The sequence below is a fragment of the Arvicola amphibius genome, chromosome 7 (assembly GCF_903992535.2).
Source record: "Arvicola amphibius chromosome 7, mArvAmp1.2, whole genome shotgun sequence".
Classification (NCBI taxonomy): Eukaryota; Metazoa; Chordata; class Mammalia; order Rodentia; family Cricetidae; genus Arvicola; species Arvicola amphibius.
Genome location: NC_052053.1, coordinates 54,307,938 through 54,335,775, shown reverse-complemented (window position 1 = coordinate 54,335,775; position 27,838 = coordinate 54,307,938). Strand labels below are relative to the sequence as shown.

At 42.6% G+C, this 27,838-nt stretch overlaps 2 protein-coding genes across 4 annotated transcripts in view; one reads left to right on the top strand and one right to left on the bottom strand.

Annotated features, from left to right (window-relative positions):
• The window catches only part of Mrrf (mitochondrial ribosome recycling factor), a 69,766-nt gene extending 69,496 nt beyond the window's left edge, over nt 1-270 (bottom strand). The window contains exon 1 of one of the 2 annotated variants that reach the window (XM_038336103.2): nt 6-270. The gene's annotated coding sequence lies outside the window, so the exon portion shown is untranslated. The remainder of the gene's footprint in view (nt 1-5) is intronic. The other variant, XM_038336102.2, reaches the window with a different exon arrangement.
• On the top strand, nt 68-18,986 carry Rbm18 (RNA binding motif protein 18). Of its 2 annotated transcripts, none has more exons than XM_038336106.1 (6): nt 68-221; nt 2,843-2,961; nt 10,189-10,315; nt 14,413-14,499; nt 15,624-15,709; nt 18,609-18,986. In XM_038336106.1, the coding sequence occupies exons 2-6, from the start codon at nt 2,849-2,851 to the stop codon at nt 18,766-18,768; spliced, it is 573 nt and encodes a 190-aa protein (XP_038192034.1). In that variant the 5' UTR covers nt 68-221; nt 2,843-2,848; the 3' UTR covers nt 18,769-18,986. The 2 variants fall into 2 exon arrangements, with proteins under 2 accessions (XP_038192034.1, XP_038192032.1); XM_038336104.1 differs by having other exon boundaries at nt 74-221; nt 2,833-2,961.
• Nucleotides 18,987-27,838: the final 8,852 nt, after the last annotated feature.

The following is a 27,838-nucleotide window of genomic DNA, read 5'->3' as shown; positions in this document are numbered from 1 at the left end:
CTCACCAGCTACAGCCCGGATTATAAAGAACCACGCACGACAGAGGCGGCGCGGCCGTCGTGACGTCACGGGGAGGCACGGCGGCGCAGACGTAGCGCGTCACGGGCGGCCGGGAGGCAATCGGGGTTTCAGCTGCCGTATCCTCGCGTCTCTCGCTCGGACCCCGGCGTCGGAAGCTGCTCTCGGGGCATGAGCTGAGGGCACAGCTCCGAGACTTGCAGGTGAGTACCCGAAGCTCAATGCCAAGCTGGCGGCGGGGACTTTGGCGGAGATTGCCCTCACCTGCCGGCTTCTAGGCCCCGCCCCGGATTGTCCTGTTCCTCGCCCGGAAATAACAATCCCATTAGTGACCTTTCCCAGCCTAGAATCGGGAAACCCTGGTTCCTGGCCTGACCCCGCTGTTAGCGTTTAGGAATATAAACGACCCATTTCTCCTCCTGGCTTCTAGTGTTGATACAACTCAACTGGGAGAGATCTGGAGAGGCGTTTTATGAACTGTTACTCTAAGGAGTTGTCGCCATTGCAAACCCCAAAAGATTTGATAGTTGCATACTACCTTATTAGACGTCACTGGTTTTCAAAAATCCACGTCTGAGCTGTCACATGCTTATTCTTATTTAAAATAGCCACGTGATATAGGAATAATTTCCCCTATTTTGGAAGATGACTGACGATGTTTCATTCATTCTCTAAGAAAACAGTACCAACTCTGAGCCAGGCAGTGCACTCACTACCTGCTGGTCATAGATCAAGGCAGGCAAGGCCCTGCGCTGTACGAGCTTTTATTTTAGAGACACAGGCAAAATGTAAATAATACATCGTATTCACATTATATGAGAGGGAGGAGTGGCAGAGACAGAGGAAGTGAGGAAGATACATAAGGGAGATACTGTTGCATACTAAAGGCACAGTAATTGGGAAGGTCAATTTTGAATCCAGATCTCTCTAGTTCCGAGTCTTGTATTCTTCCAATTGAAACATGGCATCTTTGACATTAAGTATCTTTTGATGTTACTGTTGCTTTTAGACCTGAAAACTCAGAAGTTCTAGCTTTTAAATCTAACTCCACTCACTACTTTAGAAGTAGTGCAACCCTAAGTCTCTTGACCCTTCTCACTGTTTACATTATCTGTTGTTAATTACTTCAATCTTTTGTTTTGTTAAAAATTTAGTTCTGCTCCTCTTTTAAATATAAACATTCTGAGGATGGGGACAATTTCCTACAGGGCTGAGCTGAGGCACTTCTAGATATAGAAGACACATGGCATTTTTCTAGCAGAGAGGTCTGAAGTCTGGTACAACTTAGCATTTTCCCTGTCCCTTTCTTTCCATTATCATAGTATAGATTTGTTAAATTTTCATTTTTCATCTATCAACTCATTTCTTCTCAGCAGCCTTAACCAATAAGCAAATCAAGGATTATCTTTACGAATTTTTTAGATTTATCTACTGTATGTGCATGAGTCTTTTGCCTGCATCTGTGTATGCGCACCACATGTATACAGTGACTGCAGAAGTCAGACGAAGGCATCACATATTCTGGAAGTGACGTTAGAAATGACTGTGAGCCACAAAGTGGGTGCTGGGAACTGAACTCCTCGGTCTTCTGCAAGAGCAATATGTGCTCTTAACTGCTGAGCCATTTTTCCAGCCTCTTACAGTTTATATTAAAACATGAGGAAACTGGGCCAGCAAGATGGTTTAGCTGGTGCGTGAGCTTCCCATAGACGCCTGACAACCTGAGTTCCTTCCCTAGGACCCAAGCAAAAGCGGAGGGAAAGAGAGAACCAACTCTTGAAAGTTGTCTTCTGACCTCTACCTGTGCTAAATGATATGTGCATGCCCCCCCCCCAGGATAATAGAGTAAATAAATTAGAATGAGAAAACTGAGGCATTTCAGTGGAAATGGAACAGTTTAATATTTTCTCTTCTGGCATCAGGCTCTCTGTTCTCTCCATCACTGCCTCTGTCACAGCTGTCATTCTCCTGCTCTGTGAGATGGGACACTTCAGGAATTAAGACAGTAATAATTATTGGTCTTGAATACTTCTTGGAATTGTGGTTCTAAAAGCCTTAGGGGTATAACTTGGCAGAGCTACATTCTTTTATGAGTTACTGTGCTCACAAAGGGACTAAGGCAAAGAGTAGTTAAGTGACTTGCTGAAAGTGCAGTGAACTGTCATCTGTAATAACTAAGGAGATTGTCTCTTGTTTCTACCAAAGCAGTAAACTTTGTGATCAATAGGATCAATAGCTAATATATATTGACTACTTAAAATTGTTAAGTGCATTGTTTGGTGATTTTTTTAATGTATATAATCTTTACAACAACCCTATAAAATGAAAACTATTCCCTCTAATTTGAGGAAATTGAAGCCTATAAAATTCAGAGAATTAAGTAAGTCACACAAGCTGCTTTCATATTCAGCCCTAATTCCAGTACTAGTGCTCACATTTTCTGTGCCTCCTCCTCCTCTGGCGAAACTGCTCCAAGAGGAACAGGAACACAAGCTGTTCTTCCCTCTCCGTTCCCTTCAACACCATCAAGACTGTCTACTTGGTACTTGCCTCTTTTCTCTTCTGGAGTATCATCTAGTGATAGAGCCTCAGGAAACCTCGAGACTCTCCACACAACCATAACTCTTTATTCTGCTTGGCAGTTCTGGCTGCCAGAAGGGCTGTCCCAAGGGAGCTGGTTCAAGGCCTCAGTTGGGAACAGCAGGCCTTTGAAGACTGCCCAGAGAGTTTGCCATCCTTGGAGAAATTGCATGTGATGTCTGATGTTCACACAGGATGATTCCACTTTTCTCCGAGTGCTCACATTGCCTTTAGTATTTCGTAGAGATTGATGGAAGCAGAAACCAAAACCCTTCCCCTGGAGAACGCATCCATCCTTTCAGAGGGCTCTCTACAGGAAGGACACCGATTATGGATTGGCAACCTGGACCCCAAAATCACAGAGTAAGTCCAGATCACTTAGTTGGTGATGTGCAGAGGTGCAATGCCTGCTGCAGATGTTCAGGAGACTTTTCGAAGCAGTGTTGTGCATCTTGGGCCTTCATTTGCTTTTATTTTTCTTTGATGGGGACATTATGCTGTCTTTAGCCTGTTCCCGTTTTTCATACATTTGCACTCCACAACTGTAAGGACATAACTTTGGTTTTTTTCACGTGTAAGCCTCTTCCTTTTTACTCCGTTTACTCCTCAAAGAATAGAACTCTTTTCCAACTGTTTGAATGTGTACCCAGTGGTTAAGAGGAATTGTTCTAGATCTGCCTGAGGCATATTTTGTCTCCCAGAATAGAGGAACAAGAAGTAGTTTTGGGATCTTTGCAAATAGGCATTTGGACCCCATTTGACTGACTGGTGTAAGCAACCACAGAAAGCAAGAGTGGGAAGGGATCTTAGAGGTCACCCTCACCCCTTTGGTGTTCACTCATTTTTTTAATGAACAGAGTGCCTGCTGTGTGCACAGCACTATGCTGAGCGGCTTAAACAAGAGAAGCCCTCTGATAAATCTGAAAGAAGCCATGTTTAAAATAAGACTCCAGAACTGCTTTCACCAAGAAGGGAAAGGAGGCACTCAAAGCCTTTTGACAACCTCCACTCTTCTTTTGGCAATCCCTGTGTGAGCTCCCTGGGTTGAGATCACTTGGGGACCTCTGATAACATCCCTCTTTCCCTACAATAAAGGTGATAAGGGTCTAAGAGGCTGAATTACCATGCCCAAGATCACATTACTAATTGAATACAATAGTCCTGACTCCCAGTCTTTCCATCAGAGCCATTATATTAAAAAGGAATACCTTGGCAGGAACTACTAGGTTTTTCTTTCCATCACTTGTTTTGTTGGTTGGGTAAGTAGGCTGACTTGAAGCAAGCATGAAGTAAATCAGCAGTCCTGGAATGACTCCAAGAGTGGGACTAAACAGTACGAAGAGAGGGAACCCGCTGATTGAGTCTGGGGTGAGATGAGGTGTGTTTAAGGAGGGGAGTAGAAAAGAGGGAGAGATGTGATTTTATATCACAACACCAAGGCTAGCTCCTAAACCTATGAAAACTCAGATCATATAGGTGCAAATATCATTGTGTTCATATAAGTTCCAGAGATATTAAAGATACGTTATGTTCTTGTGGTCATGAGAGCCCTGGAATGTGGATTGTATTTAACATCCTCTCTTATGACAATGGGGATGGATGTGTGAATCAGCACAAGTTCTTAATTAATGTCTTTATTTAATTAATTAAATGTTCATTAATTAATGTTCATCTAAATCTTTCCGTCATCTGAAACCCAGGCTCTGAGGGGTGCCCTCCAAAGTGGTTTCCATTCCTACCTCTCCGTGTCTGAATGGAAATCTAAAGTGTGGAAACAGTGCTGGTTGTGTTGGCTGTAGTTCCAGGTGATGAGGTTCTGGTGCTGATTGTGTCCTACTGCCCATCAGAGGGTTCACAAGGGCACCTGCCCGTGGGTCAGTGGCATAGTAAGTGTATGAATGTAGTCCTGAGTTACATCTGTAAGAGGAACACTGGATTAAGACCTTCCCACTGATATTTCAGTCAAAGGCGAACATTAGAAGCCAAGTGTAGGTCAGGCCTTGATGGCCAAGAAGTGTTGTGTTCTACCTGTAGTATCCACATTTCTGTATTGCCAAACCATTTTCTCTGTTTTCCTTCTATGACTTCCTTACCTTGATGATTTGTCTTAAACAAACTGATTTGTTATATAATTTGTTTTTAAAAACATAGCTGTCCATCAAAGCTTATGGTTCACACGAAAGCTTAGAGTCGCTTTGCTAAATTTCATGGATCTCATGGAAACATTATTTCCTTCAAGTTGCTCAAATGCATGGACTTTTAGGTTCTGCTTCTCAGAGGGTAGAAAACAGTGAACCTAGCTAAATAATTAATGTATATTCACTCCCTGGCTTTGAAGGATTATGAACACGTGGTACTTGTGTTGTCAGTTGAATCCAAATCTCTAACCTTCTAACGACTCACCAGGGGAGTTTGCAGAATGTCTTCCAGTTTTCCTAATTAAGCTTTCCCAACCAAACACTGCTGCCACTTCCTGCTATTTCCTCTATACCAGACCCTTAATTCTCTTTTCTATGCCTGTATCCCAGCTCCTTAACACTTCTTTCCTAATCCCTTCCAGAAGTTGATTTGAATGTCTCTCTTTAAATGGTCTCTTCTTTTTAGGAAACAAAGCATGTATTTACTGTCAGGAATAGTTACAGGGTATATTACACAGTGGTAGTGTTACTTTTTCGTTCTTACTATTTTATACATACAGTGTTTAGCTGCACTTACGTCTGATGCCTAGTACCTGCAGAGACCAGAAGAGCATGATACTCCTGGAGGAACTGAGTTACAGGTGTTTGTGAGCCACCATGTGGATGCTGGAAGAGCATCCCATGTTTTTAGCCACTGGACCGTCATTCCAGCCCCAGTGGTAGTTTTTTAAAAACCGTTTGCATAATGCATGTAAGCTTAGAACAGTACCTCTAAATAATTCCAGTCCTTTCAGCATGGAAGCCAGAAAGTTAGTGTCTTCACATGTTGGTTTGCCATGCTGTACTGTCATTCATTTTACCCACATTTATTTTGTGATTAGTTCTAGTTGTTCTGTTTATATCTGTGGGTGTTTTTTTTTTTGGTTATTAATCTGAATTATTACTAAGCTATACTAGGACATCCATCAGTCTCCTTTCAAGAATATGACAGTCTGTTGCTCACACTTTGCAGATACATAAACTCTTGGATCCTGCTCTACCTGGGGGTAGATATGGTGAACCTACATGGATAATTAAAATACAGTCACTCCCAAATATTGCTGTATTTTGTGAATATAGAGTATTGTCAAACTTAACTGTTTTAGGACTGTGCTGCATGCCAGAAGCATTCCTGTGACTAAGTAGATCTTGGAGACTTGAGGGAGTGATGGGCACTTGTTCTTAGAGAGGTGGTCAGGCCTGAATACATGTTACTCCACTGTATTCTAGTTCCTCAGCTTCATTGTACCTCATGTTTCCATAAAGTGAGAATGTTCAACTAAATAACAGAAACATTTCTTCCAAATCTAATACTGTGTGAATTCCTCTTATTTTACCTCATAACAGCTTGGGTGAGGGGAACAAATTTGCCCTTCTTTATAGGAAAAGGAAAGTTACATGGGTTGGCTCAGTTGACAAAGTAGTTTATGATAGCTCTAGTTTCTCCGCCCTAACTCAGTGCACCTTTGCGCAGATAGTCTCCCAGTCAGAGTCCCTGAATAAACGTCACCTAGGGCATCCTGTTTTGAATGCAAACACGTGGAAACTTATAAACTGCTGTGAGACCCAGACTGTGAGCTTAGAACAGTACCTCTAAATATTTCCAGTCCTTTCAGCATGGAAGCCAGAAAGTTAGTGTCTTCACATGTTGGTTTGCCATGCTGTACTTAGTACTGGCTTTCTTATTCAGATATTAAATGAGCTCTGTAAAATAAGTCATAACCTCTACATCATATGAAAGTGTGAACTGGACCATCAGTAGAAATTATAATAATGCCTTCTAAGCAGAGGGGAATCATGACTGAAAAGACCCAAGTCAGGGTAAGAAAGATGGCTCCATATAAACAGATCCACAAGGACCTTTGGTTTAAGGCAAGGATGAGTACTAACTGGTAATGGAGAGGGCAGTTAGATAGGTAGAACACTGTCATGTAAAGATGGGCTCTGAACATTGTGTTTAGACAAGTTGAATTTCCTGTAAAAGAATGTCACTAGGTGTTAACAAGAACATGATACCAAGATGGGACTGTTTTAGTGGGGGCCTCATCTGCACATGTGCAAGGTGACTTGGAAGGGGCAAGACTGAGGATGCGGGCCCATTAGGAGATACTGTTACCGCTGCCACATGGTAGGGATAGTGAACTTGGAGCTTCTGGGTGAGTCTGAGATGTGAAAACAAGAACTGAAGAAGAGTTAAGAGTAGAGATGATTCTGAAGGGTGTTCTAGATTTGTTTTGTAACACTGGGGCTCAAACCCATGGTCTGTGCCCCAGAGGTCTTGCCTGGGGAATGAGTGTAAACAAGTCCCCACTGACCATGGGGTAGTTTGAGTAAACTTAAAAGCCAAGAGGTGGAGAGCCAGCCAGGTGGATGTGTCCTTCAGATGCTGACTTTCTGCTGACTGGGTAAACCAGGACTCACTGGGAGTAGGTACATGAGCCTGTGACAGCAGGATGTCTACCTTGTCTCTGTCAGCCCGCTTCATACTCTTCCTTCATGTCTGTGATGTGAGTGGAATGGCATTTATTGTTGCTTACTTAAATCTGAGACAATAAAGCATTTAGTAAGATGTATGACACAGCACAAGAAGATTCTCTTCAGAGTAATGTTTATAAACAGAGAAAATTTTCTCTAAAAACTTTATATACTGGGGCTGGAGAGATGGCTCAGAGGTTAAGAGCACTGACTGCTCTTCTAGAGGTCCTGAGTTCAATTCCCAGCAACCACATGGTGGCTCACAACCATCTATAATGAGATCTGGTGCTCTCTTCTGGCATGCAAGCATACAGGGAAGGAATGTTGTATACATAATAAATAAATAAATCTTTTAAAAAAACTTTATATACTAAAAAATCATAAAAAATGGCTCTCTGCTTCCTAAGTTCCATGAATACACATCCATTATGGCCTATCCCTACTCTCTACTCTCATTCAATACATCAAACCTTTCTCTTTGCGTGGTGTTCACTCACACTGAGGTCGCATTCAGATATCCCCTTTATCAAGCTTTCCTACTCTTTGTGTGTGTGTGTGTACACGTGCACACGCACATGCATGCTCTTTATGCAAATGTGCACTGCTCACAGTTGTGTATGCGTTGTTCTCCTATAGCCAGCATTGAGGACCTGGAAGGCACTTTTATTCATCTAGAGGTCCCGATGTCTAATTGGTCCTTGGCACATAGTAGGTATTTGTTTAACATTTGCATAGGTGATTGCTTCTGTGCCATAAGGCAGGGTGGCTATTTTAATGACTCACTAGGAGAAGAAAGCGCTGATTGGGTGACAGAGGAATGTGTGGGATGCCTATACTTATTTCTCTCCTGAAGGCAGCAGGGTGTACATTTCATTAAGGGAAGCAAGCCGCTGATGAGGGCTTAACTCCGTACTCCAGCAACAGATAAAAGTACTTGCAGATGTGAAAGCAAGCGACTTCAGGCTTTTTTCACTATCAGAGCCTGCAGTCCCCATCTCCAGGAAGCAAAATAGTAAACATTTCAGTTCTTTTGTTTCAGTGTTCCGATAATTTTAAGAAATTATCAAACAAGAAAAGAAATCCTAGAGAAGTTGAAAGACACAGACCTCAGCAGATGTTCCTGGAATCTTAAGGTCACACTTCTCAGGCAGCACGTGTTTGTTAGCTTTACAATGTATAATCTGTTGGCATTTTCTTCTGAGTAAATTAAAATCCATTTCCTAGGAAATGCCAATTGCGTTACCTTCCTGCTATTTAGCAGAAGGAAGCTAATGAAAAGATAGCTATGCCATAGTAGCCTTAAGTTTTGTTTTGTTTTAAATGGGTTTGACCCACCATTGGCATTGGCATGGTGTGAAGGTTTGAATGGGTGTAGTAAGAGCAGGTGTGGCTATGAATTAAAGCCTTTGGAGAAGACTCAGCCTTGTTGTAGCCTGTTCAAATAATCAAGAACAAAGGTTTGTACTAGAGGTGTCTCCCAGTTTCCCCCAGGGAGTCCTGCATTCTCACTGGGTGATTAAGGTCTCCTGATGGGAGATCATAATTAAGTACAGGGTTGTGGTTGTTTTCTTTTTCAAAAACCAGTCCAAGGGTCAGATTACTATCCTCAGTGGGGCTTGGTAGCCTTTCATCCTATCCTAGTACTAGACCTGTATTGTATCTTTCTACAGTGGTAACAGACTCCTGATTAACTATAATGGATTTGCTTATTGATACACGTTAGCGTCAGATTTAGTGCAGTATTTTCTATCTTTGCTTCCCAAAGCAGAGCTTGCTCAAGAATAAAATCTTGGTGACTTTCTCCTAGCAAACAGCATAAATATAAATGTGCCCAAAAGGACTTTACTGACTCCCTGTGGGGTAGAATTCCGAGTAGTAACAGATTTAGCATGTGGGCTGATACCTTTTTAGTATCAAGGGGACAGCATTGTTTAGAGAAAGCCTTGACTCTATTTGAATAGCTTAGAAGGTGCCAGGAGGAAGGCCAGAGGAAAAGGAAATGGGAGAGCTGTTGGTTTGTCTCACCCTTACATTGGATGACAGGAAGTCAGAATGGAGGTCGGCCACGGCAACCTGCTAAGGTTTGAACATCTGTTTGAACAACTCAAAAGTCTTATAGAAACCAAATGAGTTGTAAGAACAGGGAATACAAGAAAGGGGCAAGCAAGATGGCGAGTGATGGTTTGGTAAACCTCTGCCAGGAGTAAATTCCTTCCTTGACTCTGTTTTTATTTGACCATACCCCAGAGTAGGTAGATACCGTGTTATGGAAACTGAGGTTTGCTGATTCACAGAGCTGGCCAGTGTCCCCTGCATGGTGAGACCAGCCTCAGTCACATTTGGCTTCCACATTATCCAAATTTCCGGTCACATCTAAAACCTTGTGGAAGTGCCACTAACTGTGTTTGAGTCCTAGCAGAATCACTACAGTGTCTATTAAGAGATGTACTTAGGGCTGGGTTTTGTTTGTGTGAATTTGGATGGTTTTGCAACTTTGTTTATTTTTAATATAGGCTAGATTTAGGTTATGTGTGTGTTGTGTTTGTATGTGTGTTTCTGATGAAGGTACAGATACTCACAAATGCTATTTCATTGCCAAGAAATTTAAAAAATAAATAAGTCGACGCTATTTTTGAGCTTTTCTCCAAAAGAAAAACAAACGGTGCTTGTGGACAGACAGCTGTTTTGTTAGGTGTGGTTTTTTCGTTTGGCATTTTGTGTTGGACAGGCACATAGGCATGACAATTCTAGTTCCCAAGTGGATGCAAACAATTTTGTTTCCCAAATAAAATAATGCAGCAGTTTGCAGGAAAGCAAGGGCAGTGGCCAGAGAAATTTTTTTGCCTGAGATGAGCTGTCTCTCTCTTTTATCTGCATTTGAGGCTGAGCAGCCAGCAGCATTCCAGGAGTGGACTCATGGGCTCTTCTGTCTCCACAGATACCACCTCCTCAAGCTCCTCCAGAAGTTTGGCAAGGTGAAGCAATTTGACTTCCTCTTCCACAAGTCGGGGGCTTTGGAGGGCCAGCCCCGAGGGTACTGTTTTGTTAACTTTGAAACTAAGCAGGTAATTGAGCTTTCTCTCCCTGTCTTAGTCTGCACTCTATCATAATCATATTTATATCTCTTGACCACCAGACCTCATGGGCAGGAGTCTTGTCTGGTTTTTCTCTGCGCCTCACTGTGAATTCAAGTAGTATGGCTTGCACAAGCTTCCTCTCTCTGGGCTCAAGCTGTAAGGTGACTGGCCAATAGCACACATTGATCTGCAGTGATCTGTATCTAAACCTTGTACTCATTTGGTTGGTTGCTTGGTTTGGTTTTTCTTTTTCTGTTTTTTCTAAAAGATCTACTTATTTGTCACACAGTGCTCTTGCCTGCATGTGTGCTGGCATCTCATTACTGACAACTGGGAGCTGCCATGTGGGTGCTGGGAACTGAACTCAGGACCTCTGGAAGAGCAGCCAGTGATCCTAACTGCTGAGCCATTATTTCAGCCCTGATTTGCTTTTTCAAGACAGGGTTTCTCTGTATATTTCTGCCTGTCCTAGAACTCACTTTGTAGACCATGCTGGCCTTGAACTCATCAGTATCCACCTGCCTCTGTCTTCTGAGTGCTAGGATTAAAGACGTGCACAACCACTGCCTAGCTATGAAATTAGTACGTTTTACATATAACTAAGAGTGCAATTAAAAAGTAATCATCAGATGCTGGGTATGATGGTGCACACCTGAAAAGCAGACACAAGTGGGTGTCTCTTAAGTTTGAAGCCAGCCTGGTCTATATAGTAAGTTCCAACCCAGTCACGGCTGTATACTGAGACTCTGTCTTAGAACAAAACAAAGTCCTAATTTCTGATGATTACATAGTATTATATGGATTTATGCTACATGATCCCCAGTTATTAGTTTGAGTCACCACCAGTGACTGGCTAGGTAAATATTATGGTGTGGGTGTCTTTATAGCTGTAACTACGTACATTCACTGCATTTAGGGAAATGCAATGAATGGCATCATCAAAAGGCATGGTGATGCGCTCCTTTAGTCCCAGCACTTAGGAGCAGGCACAGGCAGGTGAATCTCTGATGTGGAGGCCAGTCTGGTCTATAGAGTGAGTTCCAGGACAGCTAAGGCTACGCAAAGAAATTTTGTCTCAAAAAAAAAAGGCTTAATTTTTCTTAACGTATTTGCCACAACTGGGCCTAGTTGTACATGCCTGTAATTCTAGCAGTTGGGAGACTAAAGTGAGAAGATTGAGAGCTGACAGGCAGCTACATAGTAAGAAAAAACCACAGTTGCCAGAATGCCTACCAGAGTGACGCACGGGAAATCTAAGACTGCACAAGAGTATCATCTGTCCTCTCCAGGGCTGAGTATTTATGTCCTCTGATTTTTGAAGGTATTATAGGCAACAAATGATAAGTTATTCTAATTGCCCACTCCTTTTTATAAGCAATTAAAAAATGGTCATATGCTGGCCGGGCGGTGGTGGCACACGCCTTTAATCCCAGCACTCGGGAGGCAGAGGCAGACGGATCTCTGTGAGTTCGAGGCCAGCCTGGGCTACAAGAGCTAGTTCCAGGACAGGCACCAAGGCCACAGAGAAACTCTGTCTCGAAAAACAAAAAAAACAACAAAAAAAAATGGTCATATGCTAACCATTGTTAAATGCTTTTCCTTAATGATAGAGTGATGAGGAATCTTGCAGACTACTAAAATCAGAAGTCGTATTAGGGACACGTGTTCATTTTAAAGCCCTGGACTAGTAGTCACAAAGCACACTTTATATTCCTTAGCTTTTATTATTAACTTTGAGCATGTCTCTTTTGGCCTCAGTTTTCATCTAAAAAAAAATGGGGTAAACAAAAAGGTTCTCTTACAAAGTTGGGAGGCTGTGAGCATATGTAAGTATACGTAGGACAGTATGATTGGCATTTAGTATTAAATTTGTAAACGTCGAAACAAAAGTACAGAGATGGCAATTGTTCTTTAGAATACTTAACTCTTACTGGCCTCTACTGCTGCTGATACTTCAGAACTGATAAAGTACTGCGGATACTGTAAGCCACCAAGTGAGACAAAAGAACATGTCTCTTGCCTAGCGCTCTGCATGCTCTAGTGGAGCATTGCTATGGCCAGTGAACAGCCGACGCCTGGTACACAGTGGGGAGCGAATAACATGATAGTGTGCTGCTGAGTACTAGAGACTTCCTGGAGATGCCAGCTTGGCATGCTCACATATGTGCACCCTGCTGCTGGGGTCTTCCTTAAGGGCCTCTTCACCCCTACTAGGGGTGGGTTACCCTTGTTTGAACGCCTAATGGACATCCAAGGAGCCAAGAAGGTTCATTAGGATGGGGAAGTGGCCAGGTTTGCTGGAAGTGACCTAGAGTGACTTCATTACTTTATGCAGCTTTGGGAATTCATTTTAACTTTGTTACTGCTGTATCTGATCAGGAAAGGGTCAGGGGAGTTTGTGCTCTGGAAACTAGGTGTATGATTGTCTCACACAGGGACCTTGCTCAGTTTCTTGGGACTGGCCCCTGCTTTCTCCACACTGATTTCTTTCATACCCATATCTATGAGGCTGTAATCCAGGATATGGCTCCAGAGCTCCTGAAAGGAGCACAGGGCCTTGATGTAGTGTTGAAAAATATTATTTTCAGGCATGTGACTTTAGTTTACAGTGCGTTTGTTTTAACTCTGTGAAGCTGTGTTACTGTGCCTGTTTAAAACACCTGGTGGTCCTAGCAAAGCAGGAGCAAGGACAGGTGAGGCCGGCAGGCAGAGGGTATAAATAGAAGGAGAAACAAGAGCGAAGAGGAGCAACAAGAGAACAAAGAGAGGATGACACCAGGGGCCAAACACCCAGCTACACAGTAAGCCATAGAGAAAGAAGCCAAGAAAAGTATACAGAAATGGAGAAAAATAAAAGCTCAGAGGCAAAGGTAGTTGGGTTAATTTGGGTTAAGAAAAGCTGGCAAGAAACAAGCCTAGCTAAGACTGGGCATTCATAAATAAGAATAAGCCTCTGTATGTGATTTATCTGGAAGCTGGATGGTTTGCTCCCAAAAAGCCAAAAGAATAAAATGTCACAGCAACATTTTAGTGCCCAACATGGGGCGCCAATTGTTGTCCTCTTTTGTAATTGTCTGTCTTTTACACTATAGCTATCCTAGTTAGCAACTGCAGTTCTGCTGCCAGCAGCAGCAGCAGCGAGGCTACAAGACCTGCAGCCTGAAGAAATTCTGTTCCCTCAGGCACTGACTCTTTCAAAGCCACTAAGAGAACTTATCTAAGTCTCTGTCCTGCTAAGGAACTCCAGATCCAAAGGTTGAGGTAGAATCCTGCTTCCCAGAGAGCTGAAGAGCAAGCAGCTCAGCTAGCTCTCCTCCTGGCGTCTCCCAAGAGTCCTCACCCCTTTCCTGGCCCCTTCTTATAAACCCTTCTCCACCTGGCTCCTCCCAGCTACTTCCTGTCATCTAGTTGCTGATGCAGCCTCTAGACCACAGGTGAATTTTATTTAATTAAACAAATGTTCCAGTGCATAAACAAAAATGACATACTTTAAAAATAATTTCTACAGCAGTGTAATCTGTTGTATGCCAGTTAAAGCATGTGTGTAGAAAGGTTGACCTGCTGGGCAGTGCTGTCAGCTAACACTCGGAGGCTCCTCCTCTGTGTGCCCTACTCATGCTCTCTGAGTACTCACACCACGCCTGTGGAACAAATAGTGACTGTATCTTACAGCTGACAAATGCCAACACATGATAGAGGATTTGAGCCATTGTTTCAATTTTTTTTTTTTTTTTTTTTTTTTTTTTTTTTGGTTTTTCGAGACAGGGTTTCTCTGTAGCTTTGGAGCCTGTCCTGGAACTAGCTCTTGTAGACCAAGCTGGTCTCGAACTCACAGAGATCCGCCTGCCTCTGCCTCCCGAGTGCTGGGATTAAAGGCGTGCGCCACCACCGCCCGGCTGTTTCAATTTTTAAAAATTAATATGCTGTTGTTGTTTTGCCACTCAAAATTTTAAGCCATTTGCCAAGTACCAAAAGCAGTTTGGTTAGAAACCCAGCTACTATGACTTACCAAGGCCTGGTGATAATACAGATAACTAAAGATAATAGGCATTTGAGTTTCTGACGATTGTCCCTACCTTGGACAGGAAGCAGAACAAGCCATCCAGTGTCTTAATGGCAAGCTGGCACTGTCGAAGAAGCTGGTGGTACGATGGGCCCACGCTCAAGTCAAGGTAGGTCTAAGGGAGACAGACAGCATCCTGCCGCATCCTAACCAAGTCTCTGAAGAAGAGCTCGTGCCTCTCCACTCACATCCAGAAACATCGTCTGGAGCAGCCATGCTTTGCTCTCCTGCTGTGGTGTCTTGAACGATTTTCTTTGGAAAAGCTTCTCAGGAAGGGAGTAGATTCCTTCATTGCTTGTCTGAACAGGGCCACAGATCCCTATTTTTGACTGATTTTTGCATGTGGTTGATATGTACACTCAAACCTGTTTTGTTTTTTTTTTTTTTTATGGGGATTGTTCTATGGACAGGAAGAAAATTATTTATTTTTTAAATTAGTTGCTGTGGACATTAATAGCCTCTTCCCAGCTTCACCTCTCTAAGGAGAGTTTGAATATGTTTATTAGTCTAAATGCTTGAGAAACAGGTAGTTTCTCTCTGTGCTTAAAGCATGGCAGTCTCCCTCCTGCAAAGGTCTGGAGAGTTACTGTGATGAAGAAGAGGCAAGCAGGAAAAATCACTCTTCATCCTGTCTCTCATGTGAGATCTCTACCTCATGGTTCCTTTTTGGCCAGAGGCTCCTGATTGCTCCTTAATACCACACTTACTTTTCACAAGTATGTAATTATCTGACATCAAATTAAACTCCTCTACTATGGAATGTTTTTGTATCCGCCACTGAACGCTGTTACTACTTCTCTTCTTCACTCAGGCCTATTAAGAGTTGAATATTATGCTTAATACTTTGCAAAATCAACCAGAATTTTAAAGTGTTTTGAATAAAACAAATATTGCAAGAGGCAGTATATTGGCAGTTTGAGAGTGTAGGAGGGTAGGCCTGCTTTGCAATTGTGTTGTCTGTGGATTTAAACAGTGACGTCCTAGCTGGGAACTTCTTCTCCCAGGAAAGAGGACTAATGACTAGACAAAAGCTTTTTCTCAACTTCTTTCTCTAAACTGTTAAAGGCCAACACTATGAGGATTTTTGCATTAAAATTAAATATAAAACAAGCCTAAGATTGTCTGGAACTATGCTGAGATAAACTGAGTAGGGTTGGCATGTTATAACCATGCTCTAGAGTCAGGAATGCTTTATGCCCAGGTGAAATCATTTACCCTTTTTCTCATCTTCAGAGATATGATCATAACAAGAATGATAAGATCCTTCCCATCAGTCTTGAGCCATCCTCAAGCACTGAACCCACTCAGTCTAACCTCAGGTAAGGTGACATCTGTAGGACTGTCATTCTTTTCTTCCATACTGTCATTTACAGCCTGATGACTCTTACTCTAGAATAGAATTGCTGGTGTGTAGTGTTGGGAGATTTGTTCGGTACGTATTTCCTCTTTTCCCACCCTCTCCCCATGATTATGTGCCACCACCTATAGAATTCATTCCCTCATAAAAGAACAGGTTTAATTGTCATGTACAACGCCTTGAACATGGTGCTGGGGTTACAGAGATACCTCAGACACAACGCTTACCCTGAAAACACGCATTCTTGCCAGACCTCAGTCTCTGGCGTTTCCATCACATACTAGTTCCTCCCTGTCTGTGGTTTCCCTTATGCTCACAGCATTTAATTCTATGTATCCTTGCAGCAACTTTAGTAGTTTTGTTCCAGTTTGTATGAATTATCAGTTGCTTCTTTGGAGTTAATTCAAAACAGAGGCACTAAGAGTTGAGTAGAAAAAGGGAAATTAAGTGGGTGGTTGAGCAGAAGCAGTGTGTGTGGTGGTAGTGGTGGTTGTTGGGGGTTTTGTTGTTTTTGGTTTTTTTCTTTTGCACTGTAGCTTAGGGGAAAATTTTAACAATGACAGTAACAATACCCAGGATCTATTGAGATTCTGTAAGCAGGAGCTTATAAGTACTTTATTATATCCTTTATTTAGCATATATCCTTTAATGCCATAAAAAGCACTTTACATATGAGAAAACTAAAGCTTAAAAAAGCAAAATATGACTGAAACCATGCTGGTACTAACAGAATCAGAATTAATTAACAGGTCATCTTTTTACTACTTCAAAATGGTCCCAGGTTAACACTGTGAAGATATGTACTAAAACCTGTTCAGGAAAAAGGAAGAAGATATCTGAAGCAACACCCAGGGATCAGAAATCAACAATTACACTCACTCTATTATAAGAGTATAAAATCTGTGATACCTGTTTGGACAAAACACTGGACTGGAAGGAAACGTGTCCTCCTTATATGTGATATGCCCTGAGCCATACAGTCTTAGAAGCATCTCACTAAAGAGTAAGAGGAGGAGATGGACTTGAATTGAAATTAATTATATAGAAAATAAACATGATTTCTTTACTGTCGCTGAGAATGCATATTCATATGCCATCTACCCCTAAATTCTGATCTCCATGGAAATGTTTATAGTTCTGCTCTACTGATTGTTGAATTTATGCTTGATGGTCTCCATGTTACAGTGAACTTGGCTTGAACATCTCAGCCTCTGAACTTGCAGCTTGTTTACCAGCCTGGTGTAGTAACACATTAGGATTTTATTGCAATATATGGCTAAGTCTGCTGATGCAAAGAACCACGTTACTTGTGGATTCACGTGATGTTTGGACAACTGCATGCAGGGAAGGGTTTACCTCACACATTGTTCTCTTCTTGTTGACTTAGCGTTTTAATCTGTTGCCCCTGAAAATGTGTGAGAATGTTCAACCACTGTATGCCCCTTGAGGGTCTCTAGAAGACCATGTGGACACGCTTTACAAATTTTTCTCACTAGCTGTAGACCGTTGACAGAATCAAGAGTGAAAATGGGGAACCTATGAGGCAGCATGTTACTGAGTGCTTTGCACTTTACCCCAGCGATTTCAGTGGCCCCAGTCAGAATTGAACACCTCACAGCTCGTACAGTGCCCCTCACTTCGTCTTTTCTTGTGTGCAGAGCTGTGCAGCTCCCTCTCTGGTGGAGAGGAAAAAGCAAAGGCTTAATAGGTAGAGTCCTAGCCCCGCAGTTTGTTAGCCTTGTTACTCCTGGGCACGTTATGTCCCTCTGCATTCATCCCATAAAGTCCTGAGTGTAACCTTTCTTGGGTTTTTACAAAGATTAGAAGCAATAAAGTCCAGAGCATGGTGGGTGTCTGGCTCATTGTAACTTGTTTGTTAATATAAAGAAACTCGGGGCTGTAGACATGGCTCAGAGGATAAGAGCACTGACTATACTTTCCAGAAGACCTGGGTTCAATTCCCAGCACCAACATGGTGGCTAACAGCCATCTGTAACTCCAGTTCTATGGAGTTTAGAGAGAGAGAGAGAGAGAGAGAGAGAGAGAGAGAGAGAGAGAGATTTGATAATATTTCTAGAATTTTATTTTCTGATACTACTCAATGGTTGAAAAGGTATGGTGATTAGTGTATTAGTTAGTAACATGGGGTTTTGAGTTAGTTTGTATACAGATCTCAACTCTCACTCATTAGCCATTTAACATCAGCAAAGTAAGAACTATAACCTCACTTCTCACATCATTGTTGATCCTGTCTTTGTCTGCTTTCTGACAAGTACTGAGATGCCACCTGGTGTCTTTGTCTGAGGACTAAGTGTAAAAGGCCATGTGAAGTATGCAAAACTATGCCTAGGCTTATATTATTTAAAAAAAAAAAACTGGTTGTCAGGCTTTATTGTTTTTTTGTAATCGGAGATTTATCTCCTGCCTGCCAGTTTAGAGGCTTAATACAATATTATAACTGCTTGGCTTGTAACTTAGGTTTATTATTAGTTAGCTCTTACATTTAAATTAACCCATATCTTTTAATCTGTGCTTTGCCACATGGCTCATGGCTTGTTAACCTCATTTTTCACATGGCTTCCTTCCTCGGTGGCTGGCTAGTGTCTCCCAGACTCCACCCTTCTGCTTGGATTTGCCTGTATCTATTCTGCCTTGCATTGGGCTAAAGCAACTTTATTTATCAGCCAATGAGAACAACATATATTCAGAGTGTGCAGAAAGACATCCCACAGCATTTTTTCTTAGTTCATGTTCATAGTTTAATGTTGTATGGCTTCCCTAATACACATCAGGATAAGGAGAAGATGAGAGGATTTTCTGAATGTACCCAGGTGTATTCTGATCTCTCTTCCTTTTTCCAGTGTCACTGCAAAGATAAAAGCCATTGAAGCGAAGCTGAAAATGATGGCAGAGAATCCTGATGCAGAGTACCCAGCAGCACCTGTTTATTCGTACTTTAAACCACCAGACAAGAAAAGGACTACTCCTTACTGCAGAACAGCCTGGAAGTCTCGGAGATGATGGCAACTTTCCAGAGCAGCAAAAGCGAGTGGGCTCCACATTTGAAGCCCTCCTCCATTGTACTTGTAGATGTGAATGGTACTGCCAACAGCACAGTCACATGTTAGAGCTGCTAACATAGTGTTTGGTATTCATATGGATGTGTCTTCCCTGAACTCTGTGGAACTGAGCATCATCCAGAATAAATAGGAATGTGTCCAAACCGATTTGAACACTGAGCTGCTCTAGTTGGCTGCTTTGTTTGGATTTGTAATTCCAGAAACACAGTGTGCCAGAGAGAAAAATAAGCATACAAAGTTGTTACTTAAATCAGGAAACTAATTTATTAATATCCACCAAAAACTTTTGGCATTTTTATGTATAAAGGTCTTTTCAACATAAACAAAAAATAAGGGTGAGGGTGGGAAGTGAGAGGCATTTCAGTCATTTTCAGAACTGTTTGAGAACTTACTGTGGAAATCCTTCAGTTGGACTAAAAAGAGAATTCTTGGCAAAAAAAGGCAGCTGATCCCTTGACTGAATGTTACAGCAATCTATTTAAGAATTATGCTTATTATTTCCAAATCTCAATTAGGAAAATGTGGTGTATGTTTATGTCAACACAATATAGAGTCAAATTTAGCATTTTATACCACAACAGTATTCTGTTTGGAAATCCAGCTTTTATTCTTTGGCAATCATGGTTTTAAATCTGAATCACCTTGCCTTCTGTAATACCAAATGTTATTACTAGCCTGGATTTTAATACACTCACTACATGAGACTGTTTTATATCATGAGGTTGTCCCAGTAAGAATCATGTCATAACCAATCTAAGTAGAAAAGAAACATTTCTTTGAAACCTAAAGTTTACTGTATTGGTCACTCTCCAACATTACTATCTAATAGTCCTGTGGGGTTGTGGAAAGCGGCTGAGTGACCTTGTGCAGCTAAGGAGGGCAGGTCAGTGAGCATCAGGAGGCAGAGCAGCCTGTGATTGGGCACCAAGACCATAACAACCACATATGTGTTCTGTCATTTTGGAAGACTGCATGGCTTTAAAATGAGCCTTATTCCGACAGCATGCTTCTCCTCAGATATCTTTGTCTCTTTGGACATCCTGAATCTGGTAGTATAGAAACATACATAAATGGACAGCCTTGGGTGCGTGTTTCTTCAGCTCGGCGGTGGTGTTTTGGTGCCAGACCTGACAGACCGCTTCATTAGCAGCACCATTCATTCTTCACTGGGCAAATCACCGTCACTCACCGCAGGTGCCACCCAGGATGACTTGGATTGTAGAAACTCAAGTCTCCCTGAGGTTAGGACACTTGACTTGACTTCAAGGGTTTCAGAGTCCACAAAACTGCTTCAGAAGAATTCTTACCGCTTTTCCCAAGGCCAGTCTTTTTAGCTATCTTTAGATACCGAATATTTCCTGAATTTATTAGTTTGTGAGTATCTATGATGCAAGAAACTCTCCTTCCACTTAGGAGCTCATTCAAGGAAGTGGGAACTCCGGCTCCCACTTGTCCGGCTGTTTGTTAGAGTGTAGAATTCACCATAGCATCCGTAAGTTCTCAAAGGGTTGTGGTGGAGTAGAACTTGATGCCAGTAGCCTTCTATTTTTAATAGGAACCTAGAACATACTTAGAATATCTAGAGTTGTTTCTTTAGAAACTAGAACTATTTATTTGTATTTAAACAATGTCTATAATTTGTACCAATTCTTACCCCTCTGTGTGAATAAACGCAAGACGGTATCTATGTGGTTGTATCATCCTTTGTCTATGTACTGGGTCACAGCTCTCTAGTAGGCTGGTTCCACTCAAATTGGCCAGCAGATCCAGGTGATGTGCTACTTTCAAGTGCCTTCTCTCCAGAAGGTTCCATGGGCCCAGTCACTTCACCCTTTTGCCTGCCTAGGTCTGCCATTAGATATGAAGAAGGGGGCTAGGTGGTCTCAGGACTCAGGTGATTGGAAGCGAAAGGATTGGAGTCCCTGCGTCTATCATAGAATACTCCTCTCTCCAAGTAGAAGTTTTAAAAGAATGAATGTATACATTGTAAATATGCTGACAGGGGTCTAATGAGAGGCTTCTAATACAAGTGTTAACCTGATTACTATGAAGAGGTTATCTGGGCCAGGTGGTGGTGGTGTGGCACACACCTTTAATCCCAGCACTCAGAAGGTAGAGGCAGCCAGAGCTTTTGAGTTTAATGCCAGCATGGTCTACAGAGTGAGTTCCAAGACAGCCAGTGCTAGAGAAGCCCTGACTTAGGGAGGAGGGGAGAGGTTGTCTGAAATTATTCTCTGGTTTGCTATTTTGTCAAAACCATCTCATTTGTAGTTTTGATGTGTTTGATGGAAATACCGAGGTGGGAGGTGTGAAGTGTGGCCCCTCAGCTCCTGCCTTAGATGCACAGATCACCTTGACCTATTGGCTCTCTGTCCTTAGGGGAAGGGTCACCTGAGGAGAGGCTTCTCAGAGCAGCTTGTAATTAGATAAAACCAAGAAGTCTACAACCCTGTCTCTGTGAAGATGAGCAGCTAACTTCCAAATCTGGACATTCCCCTCTGGTTTTTATACTAATGTCTAAAAGAGCAAGATACTCTTGCCTTGTAAATTAAGACTTAAACATTCCTATGTGCAATCATTGTGTTCCTGAAATAATTGAGCACAGCAAATTTATCTTTGATTTATTTTTTTTTTCTTCCTCCTATTTGGTCCATCTTCCAAACATCTTGAACCCGACTACTACTCACCCAGCCCTCCTGTCCTTGGTCAAGCCACAGCTACTGCAATGCCTCGCTAATCATCTGCTTCTAAAGTTACTCCCTAGAGAGGATTTGTACTAAATGTATTGAACACAGGAATTTGCATGCGCTAGACAAGTGTTCTCTTTTTGAGCTACATACCCAGCCCTTTTAATGTTTTTTTGTTTTTTTTTTTTTTTTTGAAAAAGGGTCTCACTCTGTAAGCCAGGCAGTCCTTGAACTTATGTCTCAGGCCTTAAGCAGCTGGGCTAACAGATCTTGATACCAGACCCAAGAAGCCTCTTGTAAAATTTCTTTTGAAATGTCATTCTCAAGCTATATACAGTAGCATGTATCTGTGGTCTCAACTATTTGAAAATCAGAAGTCCAGAAAGCCATTGATAGCATGTGCCCCACTGATGTTTAAGAGTTTAAAAAAAAAAAAAAGTCACTTTCAATGGCTTTCCATCACATCCAGAATAAAATCCAAAGATCCATATGGTCCAAAATGACTTGTGCTTATCTACCTGTCTACACTGTGGTCTCTTCTTCCGTCGTCACTGCACTCAGCCATGTGACCTCTCTGTTCCTTTGGGTGCAAGGGAGCAGCCCCCTGAGAGGTTATTAGCACCTTCTGTAGCCTGTGATGCTCGTGGGCCCATCTGGTCATTTCTTGGCTCATGTGTAAGTGATTAAGAAGCTGTCCTTGGCCTCCCATTAAAATTAATCCCTGCCACTTTCCTGTTCTTGCTTTTTTATTTTCTAAATAGAACTTACCACTACCCAGCATTCTATAGAATTTGATAACTGTCTCTTCATTTAAATATAATGTTGACTACAAGAAAGAATTCTTTCACTGCTATGTCACCAGACTTTTAAGACAGTGCCTCTCATGCAACACACTCAATGAATTTGCTGATCGAGATACCAGGATTCTGTTTGTTTGAGAGTTGAAGAGACTTGTAAGACCACCCCACCTCAATCCTTTGTTGTCCATGTGGAAAGTAGGGAACCCCAGAGAGATGATGTAGCTTAGGCAGGATCATACATTGAATAGATGCTATCTATGGTCAAGGGTTCATGTGGTAAAGCTGAACCCCCATTGAAAAGTATTAAGAGTTTGGACAGTGGAGCTAGGTATGGTGGCACACACCTTTGATCCCAGCGCTTAGGCTGTAGAGACAGGCGGATCTCTGCGACTTCAAGACCAGCCTGGTCTACATAATGAGTTCCAGGTCAGCCAGAGCTACATAGTGAGACTCTGTTGCAATAAGAAGAGGAAGATGAAGAAGGAAGAAGGGGAAGAGGTCAATAGATGCATGTACACTTGCTTACTCCTAGTGACTCATCTTCTATATCTAGCATGTAAACCCTGTCACTAAGAAGGCCACCACTAGATGCAATCCCTTGACCTCTGGTTGACCTTCAGAACTGTGAGTTGAAATTAACCACTTTAGCTATAAAGTACCCTACCTCATGCCCTTCATTATAGTAAGGCACACATAGCGCAATAGAAGAGCTTTAGGTAGAATCCACAAATGTCAGGCCTACAAGCTAGGTAGGCACTGCTTCAGCAGCAGAATGACACATGCTCCCTCTCTGTGCAGCTGTGAATGCGGCGCTTGAGGGAAAAAGTCAAAAGACTCTGTGGCACGTGAAAATCAAATTTCAGGGTCCCACAAAGTTTTAGTTAGAACACAGATGTCCTCATGAATCCACGCAATACAGAAAATAGCGAAAGCAGATGGTATAATGATGTGCGATGGGTATCACTGTTTTTTCTTTCCCCCCTCCATTATCTGTATGGATGTTTTTCCTGCATGTGTGTGCACCATGTGCATGCAATGCCCTCAGAAGCCAGAAGAGGGTCCCAGTCCCCTGGAACTGGAGTTAAAGACAGTTGTAAGCGGCCATGTGGGTACTGGGAACCATGGTGCTGGCCTTCTGGGACAGCAGCCATCTCTCCAGCCCCCTCTTACTAGTTTCTTACTTGCCTCTGGAATAGGGAATTGTCTGTGCCCATCCCACTATACTGCAAAACACTGTAACCTCATAGTCCGTGTGAGGAGAGCAAGCTGTATGAGCACTGGCATCAGATGTGCCTGAGTTAATTTCCCAGTCCCAGTGAGAACCCTTCCAGCTCACGTGACAAAATCAATGTTCCAACCACCTTGTATGAATTTTATTGGCTCATGTAATTGAAAAGCCCAAGTGTTGATAGCATTCAGAAGTCTGTCTCTGGATTCTGTTTCATCTTGGTTGAATTCTCAGGAAAACTCTCCCTACTGGTCTCTGGAGACGAGAGAGATTTGGGGTTTAAAAATAAATGTCAGACCTATGAGAATCTATCCCAGGCTACATACAGTCTTCTCTCCACATTCAGTCCAACTTTTACTAGGACTGTTGATTATACACAATGACATGGTTTTTCTGCGTCCTGTGACCTTCCTAAGGCAGAAATGACATTAAAGTGGTAGTAACCTTTTTCTCCCTAAAAACCTCCACTATTTGAGATGCTCTTCCTGCCCTCCTCCCAGGCAAGGAAACACATTCCACAATCCTGGACTGCCGCGTGAGAGAGAGCAAGGATGATAAAGTCTAATTCCAGTGCCTCATCACATACATGGCAAAGGCAAGAGCAGAAGAGAGACCTAACACAGGGACAGAGGCAAGATTTCTCAGCCAACACCTGTGCTAACCCAAGGATTTAAGAAGAGCATTGGCAGGGGTAGAAGGCAGGATGGAGGGAACAGGAACAAGTAATGTGTGAGAGTACTTGGCGTTTAATTGCTGTGGAAGGAAGTTCTGTCCAAGAAAACTTGTGGTTTTCTCCAAAGTGCTGTCCCCCAAGCCTCAAGAGACTCTATATTAAAAACTAGAGAACCAATTCCACACGCCACTCTGACTGCATTGCTGCACAAGAGATTCCAACTGATTAAGTAGTGCTCGCCCACCTCCACCCATGTCTAACAGATCTTTCTATAAATTCTTAAATGGTGACCCAAAGCAGTTACCACCTTGATACCTTTGAAACACAAGTCCTTTTTCAGCATCTATCACTATGCAATCTGCTTTGTCATCCAGGAATGATCACCACTGAAAGGAAAAAGAACATTCCTCCCAGAAAACAGACAAGACCACTTTTTATATTTCAGCAATTGCCGAAACTTCCATGTCTGTCTCTATACTGACATCTCAGAAGTATCTTCCCAACTCTAGCCTCCTGAACTACTTCCTGAACACACCCCTGCCCCCATACCCTGACCAAACTGAGCTTATTAAACCTCCTTGCCTGTCCCTCAAGCCTGTAAAGAAAATCCTTAGAAATTAGAAACCTCAAAGTTACCTTTGCCATTTTCCACTATATAGTAAAGTTATATATGATGTCACTAGACTCATAATATAAAATTTAATATATGAATCGAAAGAATCATAATACACAAGTATACAACATATGATTCTGCACAAGTATCCAACATACATAATTTTATCATCTAATACTGTACATAACTTTAATATGTAAAGCCAGTTTACAAATGGATATGCTGTATGTAGTAATAAGTATATAGTATACTTACTATTAGTGACTAGACACAGTAAACCCATCCTCTTTGTTCCCACAGCTGCCTCATCACCTCCCCCTTGCAGTAGCTCAGTACTCCCATCCTCAAATCTGTCCCCACATCAACTGCCTGCCATCCCTACAAACCCCAGTTTGACTGTCGTCTACATTCTTAAAGGTCCTTGGTAGCTACTCACAGTTTATATTTTGAAGCTGATATTCCTTAGCATGCTATGCAGGTCTCAATCCCAGTGGAGTGATGTTTACGTTTGAAATGATGGAGCAGAACAGGTTGACTGAGAGAGTATGGTGGGAGCAGAATTCACTAGGAGGTGCCTGGTAGTCCTGGAGGACTCCACTGATCTAGAGTCTTTGTACCTATGCATTCTGAGTGATAATGATGGCTCTGGGTGCGGAAGTACTTGCCAGACACTGGACCAGTGCCAGGTTTAGTAGTAGTAGTAGTAGTAGTAGTAGTAGTAGTAGTAGTAATTATTGCATTTATTTACTCTGTGTATTTATATGTTGCATGTGTGTATTTGTGAGGGCACATGTGAGATGTGGCATATGTTTGGCAATCAGTGGACAGCATGAGGGTTTCAGTTTTCTCCCTTCCACCACGTGAATGAATGTCAGACATCAGGCTTGGCAACAAGTCCTTTAACCCACTGAGTCATCTCTGCAGCCCAGAATCAAGCTCTTAACTTGAAAATGCATCATGAATTCCTGGAATATTCCAACACTTCTAAATGGGTTTTCTGTTAGTCCTGTTTTACCATGAAGAAACTGAAGTTTCTGGAGTTTGTCATTGCTGTAGAGCCCCACAACTAGTGTGTAACAGAATTATGCATTATCTCAAACTTCTAGAACCCTCCACTCCATGCTATGCACATCTGCAGAGACAGTGGAGCTGCCTATTCATAGACCCAGACTTCCTGTTTTGTCACCCCACCCTTTAGCTGCCACCACGCACCTCTTCTAAACACAGCCTGGTACACACTGTTTGGGCCCCAGTCTTCACCCTGCTCCACCCCTGCCTTAGCCCTTGCCTGCCTCAGCCCTTGCCTTCAGTACCTCCCATAGTGCTCCACTGTGCTTCACTGGGGGCCATGCTAAGCACCCCACTCCTTGCTCCCAAGGCATCCCTTGTAACACTTATCACGTCACACTGCGGCCTAACTTTTCTCTCTCAGTAAGATTATTATGGGTCCTTTGTGGCAGAGACCAGATCAGCTTTGTCTGTCTTTTCTGGTCCTAGCTGGAATCTGGAATGGAGTAAAAGCTTCATAACTATTTGCCAACCTGAATTTGCTCAGTGTATGTCCAAACTGGGAGACTGAGGTAGCTATACCTATAGACATTGCAATATACTTTGAGATCTAAAGAACTTACATCGATCATTTCATGTAATCTTCTGAAGCTGATAATGTTCCCACAGATGAGGAAACTGAGGTTCAGTTTTTTCAAGTTCAGGCAGCCAGGAAGTGTTCAAGCTCGGATTTGACCTCTCTGAGTCCAAAGTTCTCTCCCTCACTTCCCAGATCACATCTGATTCAAACAACTTACACATTTCACCAAGGGCACTGTAACTGAGAGAGATAAGGTGCCGGCTGAGGGTCATTCTGTTTGTACCCCATTCTGTGCCCCTTTCCTCAGCAGGACTCGTCCAGCAAGGTGACAAGAGAAGAGGGCCCTGGACAGGACCGGTGTATGCTGCCTCTGTCTCTTCCCATTTACTCTCTCACTGTGTGTTACAACCTGAATGTTTAAATTTTGTATTTAGTATTTACTCTGAAATGGCTTTCATCTGATTTCCCCCTTGCTCACCAATTTAGCTGTCAGAGTAAATAAATGTGAAGCTGGGTCTCCAGTCTCTCCAGCTCACATTACCTTCCTAGAATTACTCCCGGCGGGGTGGAACCACTGCTGGGGGCCTCCCACAGAATTATCCGGTTACTAATGAAACCCCTTTTCAAGCCCAAACCTTCAAGGACAACAGAGTCTCAGGTGGGGGGAGGATGGCAAATTCACCTCAGAGGACCAGATGACCATATCCTGTTAGAGACCAGTGGGAGCTGAAATGACGACATTAAAGAAGCCTGGTACCTACATAGCTCCAGAATGGAATCAACATTTGTAAAAGTATTAATTAGTATTTAATGTGCGGTTAGTTTTCACTCCATCCCTGAGGGGTGAGAATGGTTAGCCCCGGTGCAAGTTGGGAAACTAGAGCTCTGAGAGGTAAAGTGACCTGCCCACAGTCTCCTGCAAGAGGAAAGTGAGTATCCTGTCTGAGCAGACTAAATGAGTTGCTCTAAGTTTGTCAATCTGGCTTCATTCTGCTGCAGGAGTCTGGGCTTGTGGGAAAGAAGATTTCTTGTCTGAAGAGATTTCATTTTTGTCTTTGAAGTTGGATACGCTCTGGGCTAGAATAATGGTTCTGTTGCTTCTTGGGTGAGTTATTCAGGAGAGCTTTTAAGTGTTTGAATTATGCCCTGCCTATCCCAGAAAGAGCCTGAAGTAGTATCCAGGAGAAGAAACACTACAAAATCTGGTGGGTCCATGCCACAGTGGCCCCTAATATCAAGGGCTGGTTACTGTGTGACAGACATTCTGAGTCACCGGCTTGTGTTTCACAGTTGGGTGGGGCTGTGCTTAGGAGATGGACTCTGTTAACAGCCCCACCTAGCAGGGGAGGAAACTGAGGCTGAAGGAGTGAATGAAGTACTTGCTAACCCAAATAGTAAGGGGCATTGTGGAGGCTGGCACTG

Bases quoted from the DNA above. Each gene is read 5' to 3' on its own strand.
- Rbm18 (XM_038336106.1), top strand. From the start codon at position 2,849: ATGGAAGCAGAAACCAAAACCCTTCCCCTGGAGAACGCATCCATCCTT. The intron at 2,962-10,188 runs GTAAGTCCAGAT...CTGTCTCCACAG, and splicing joins CTGGACCCCAAAATCACAGA to ATACCACCTCCTCAAGCTCC. The intron at 10,316-14,412 runs GTAATTGAGCTT...TACCTTGGACAG, and splicing joins TTAACTTTGAAACTAAGCAG to GAAGCAGAACAAGCCATCCA.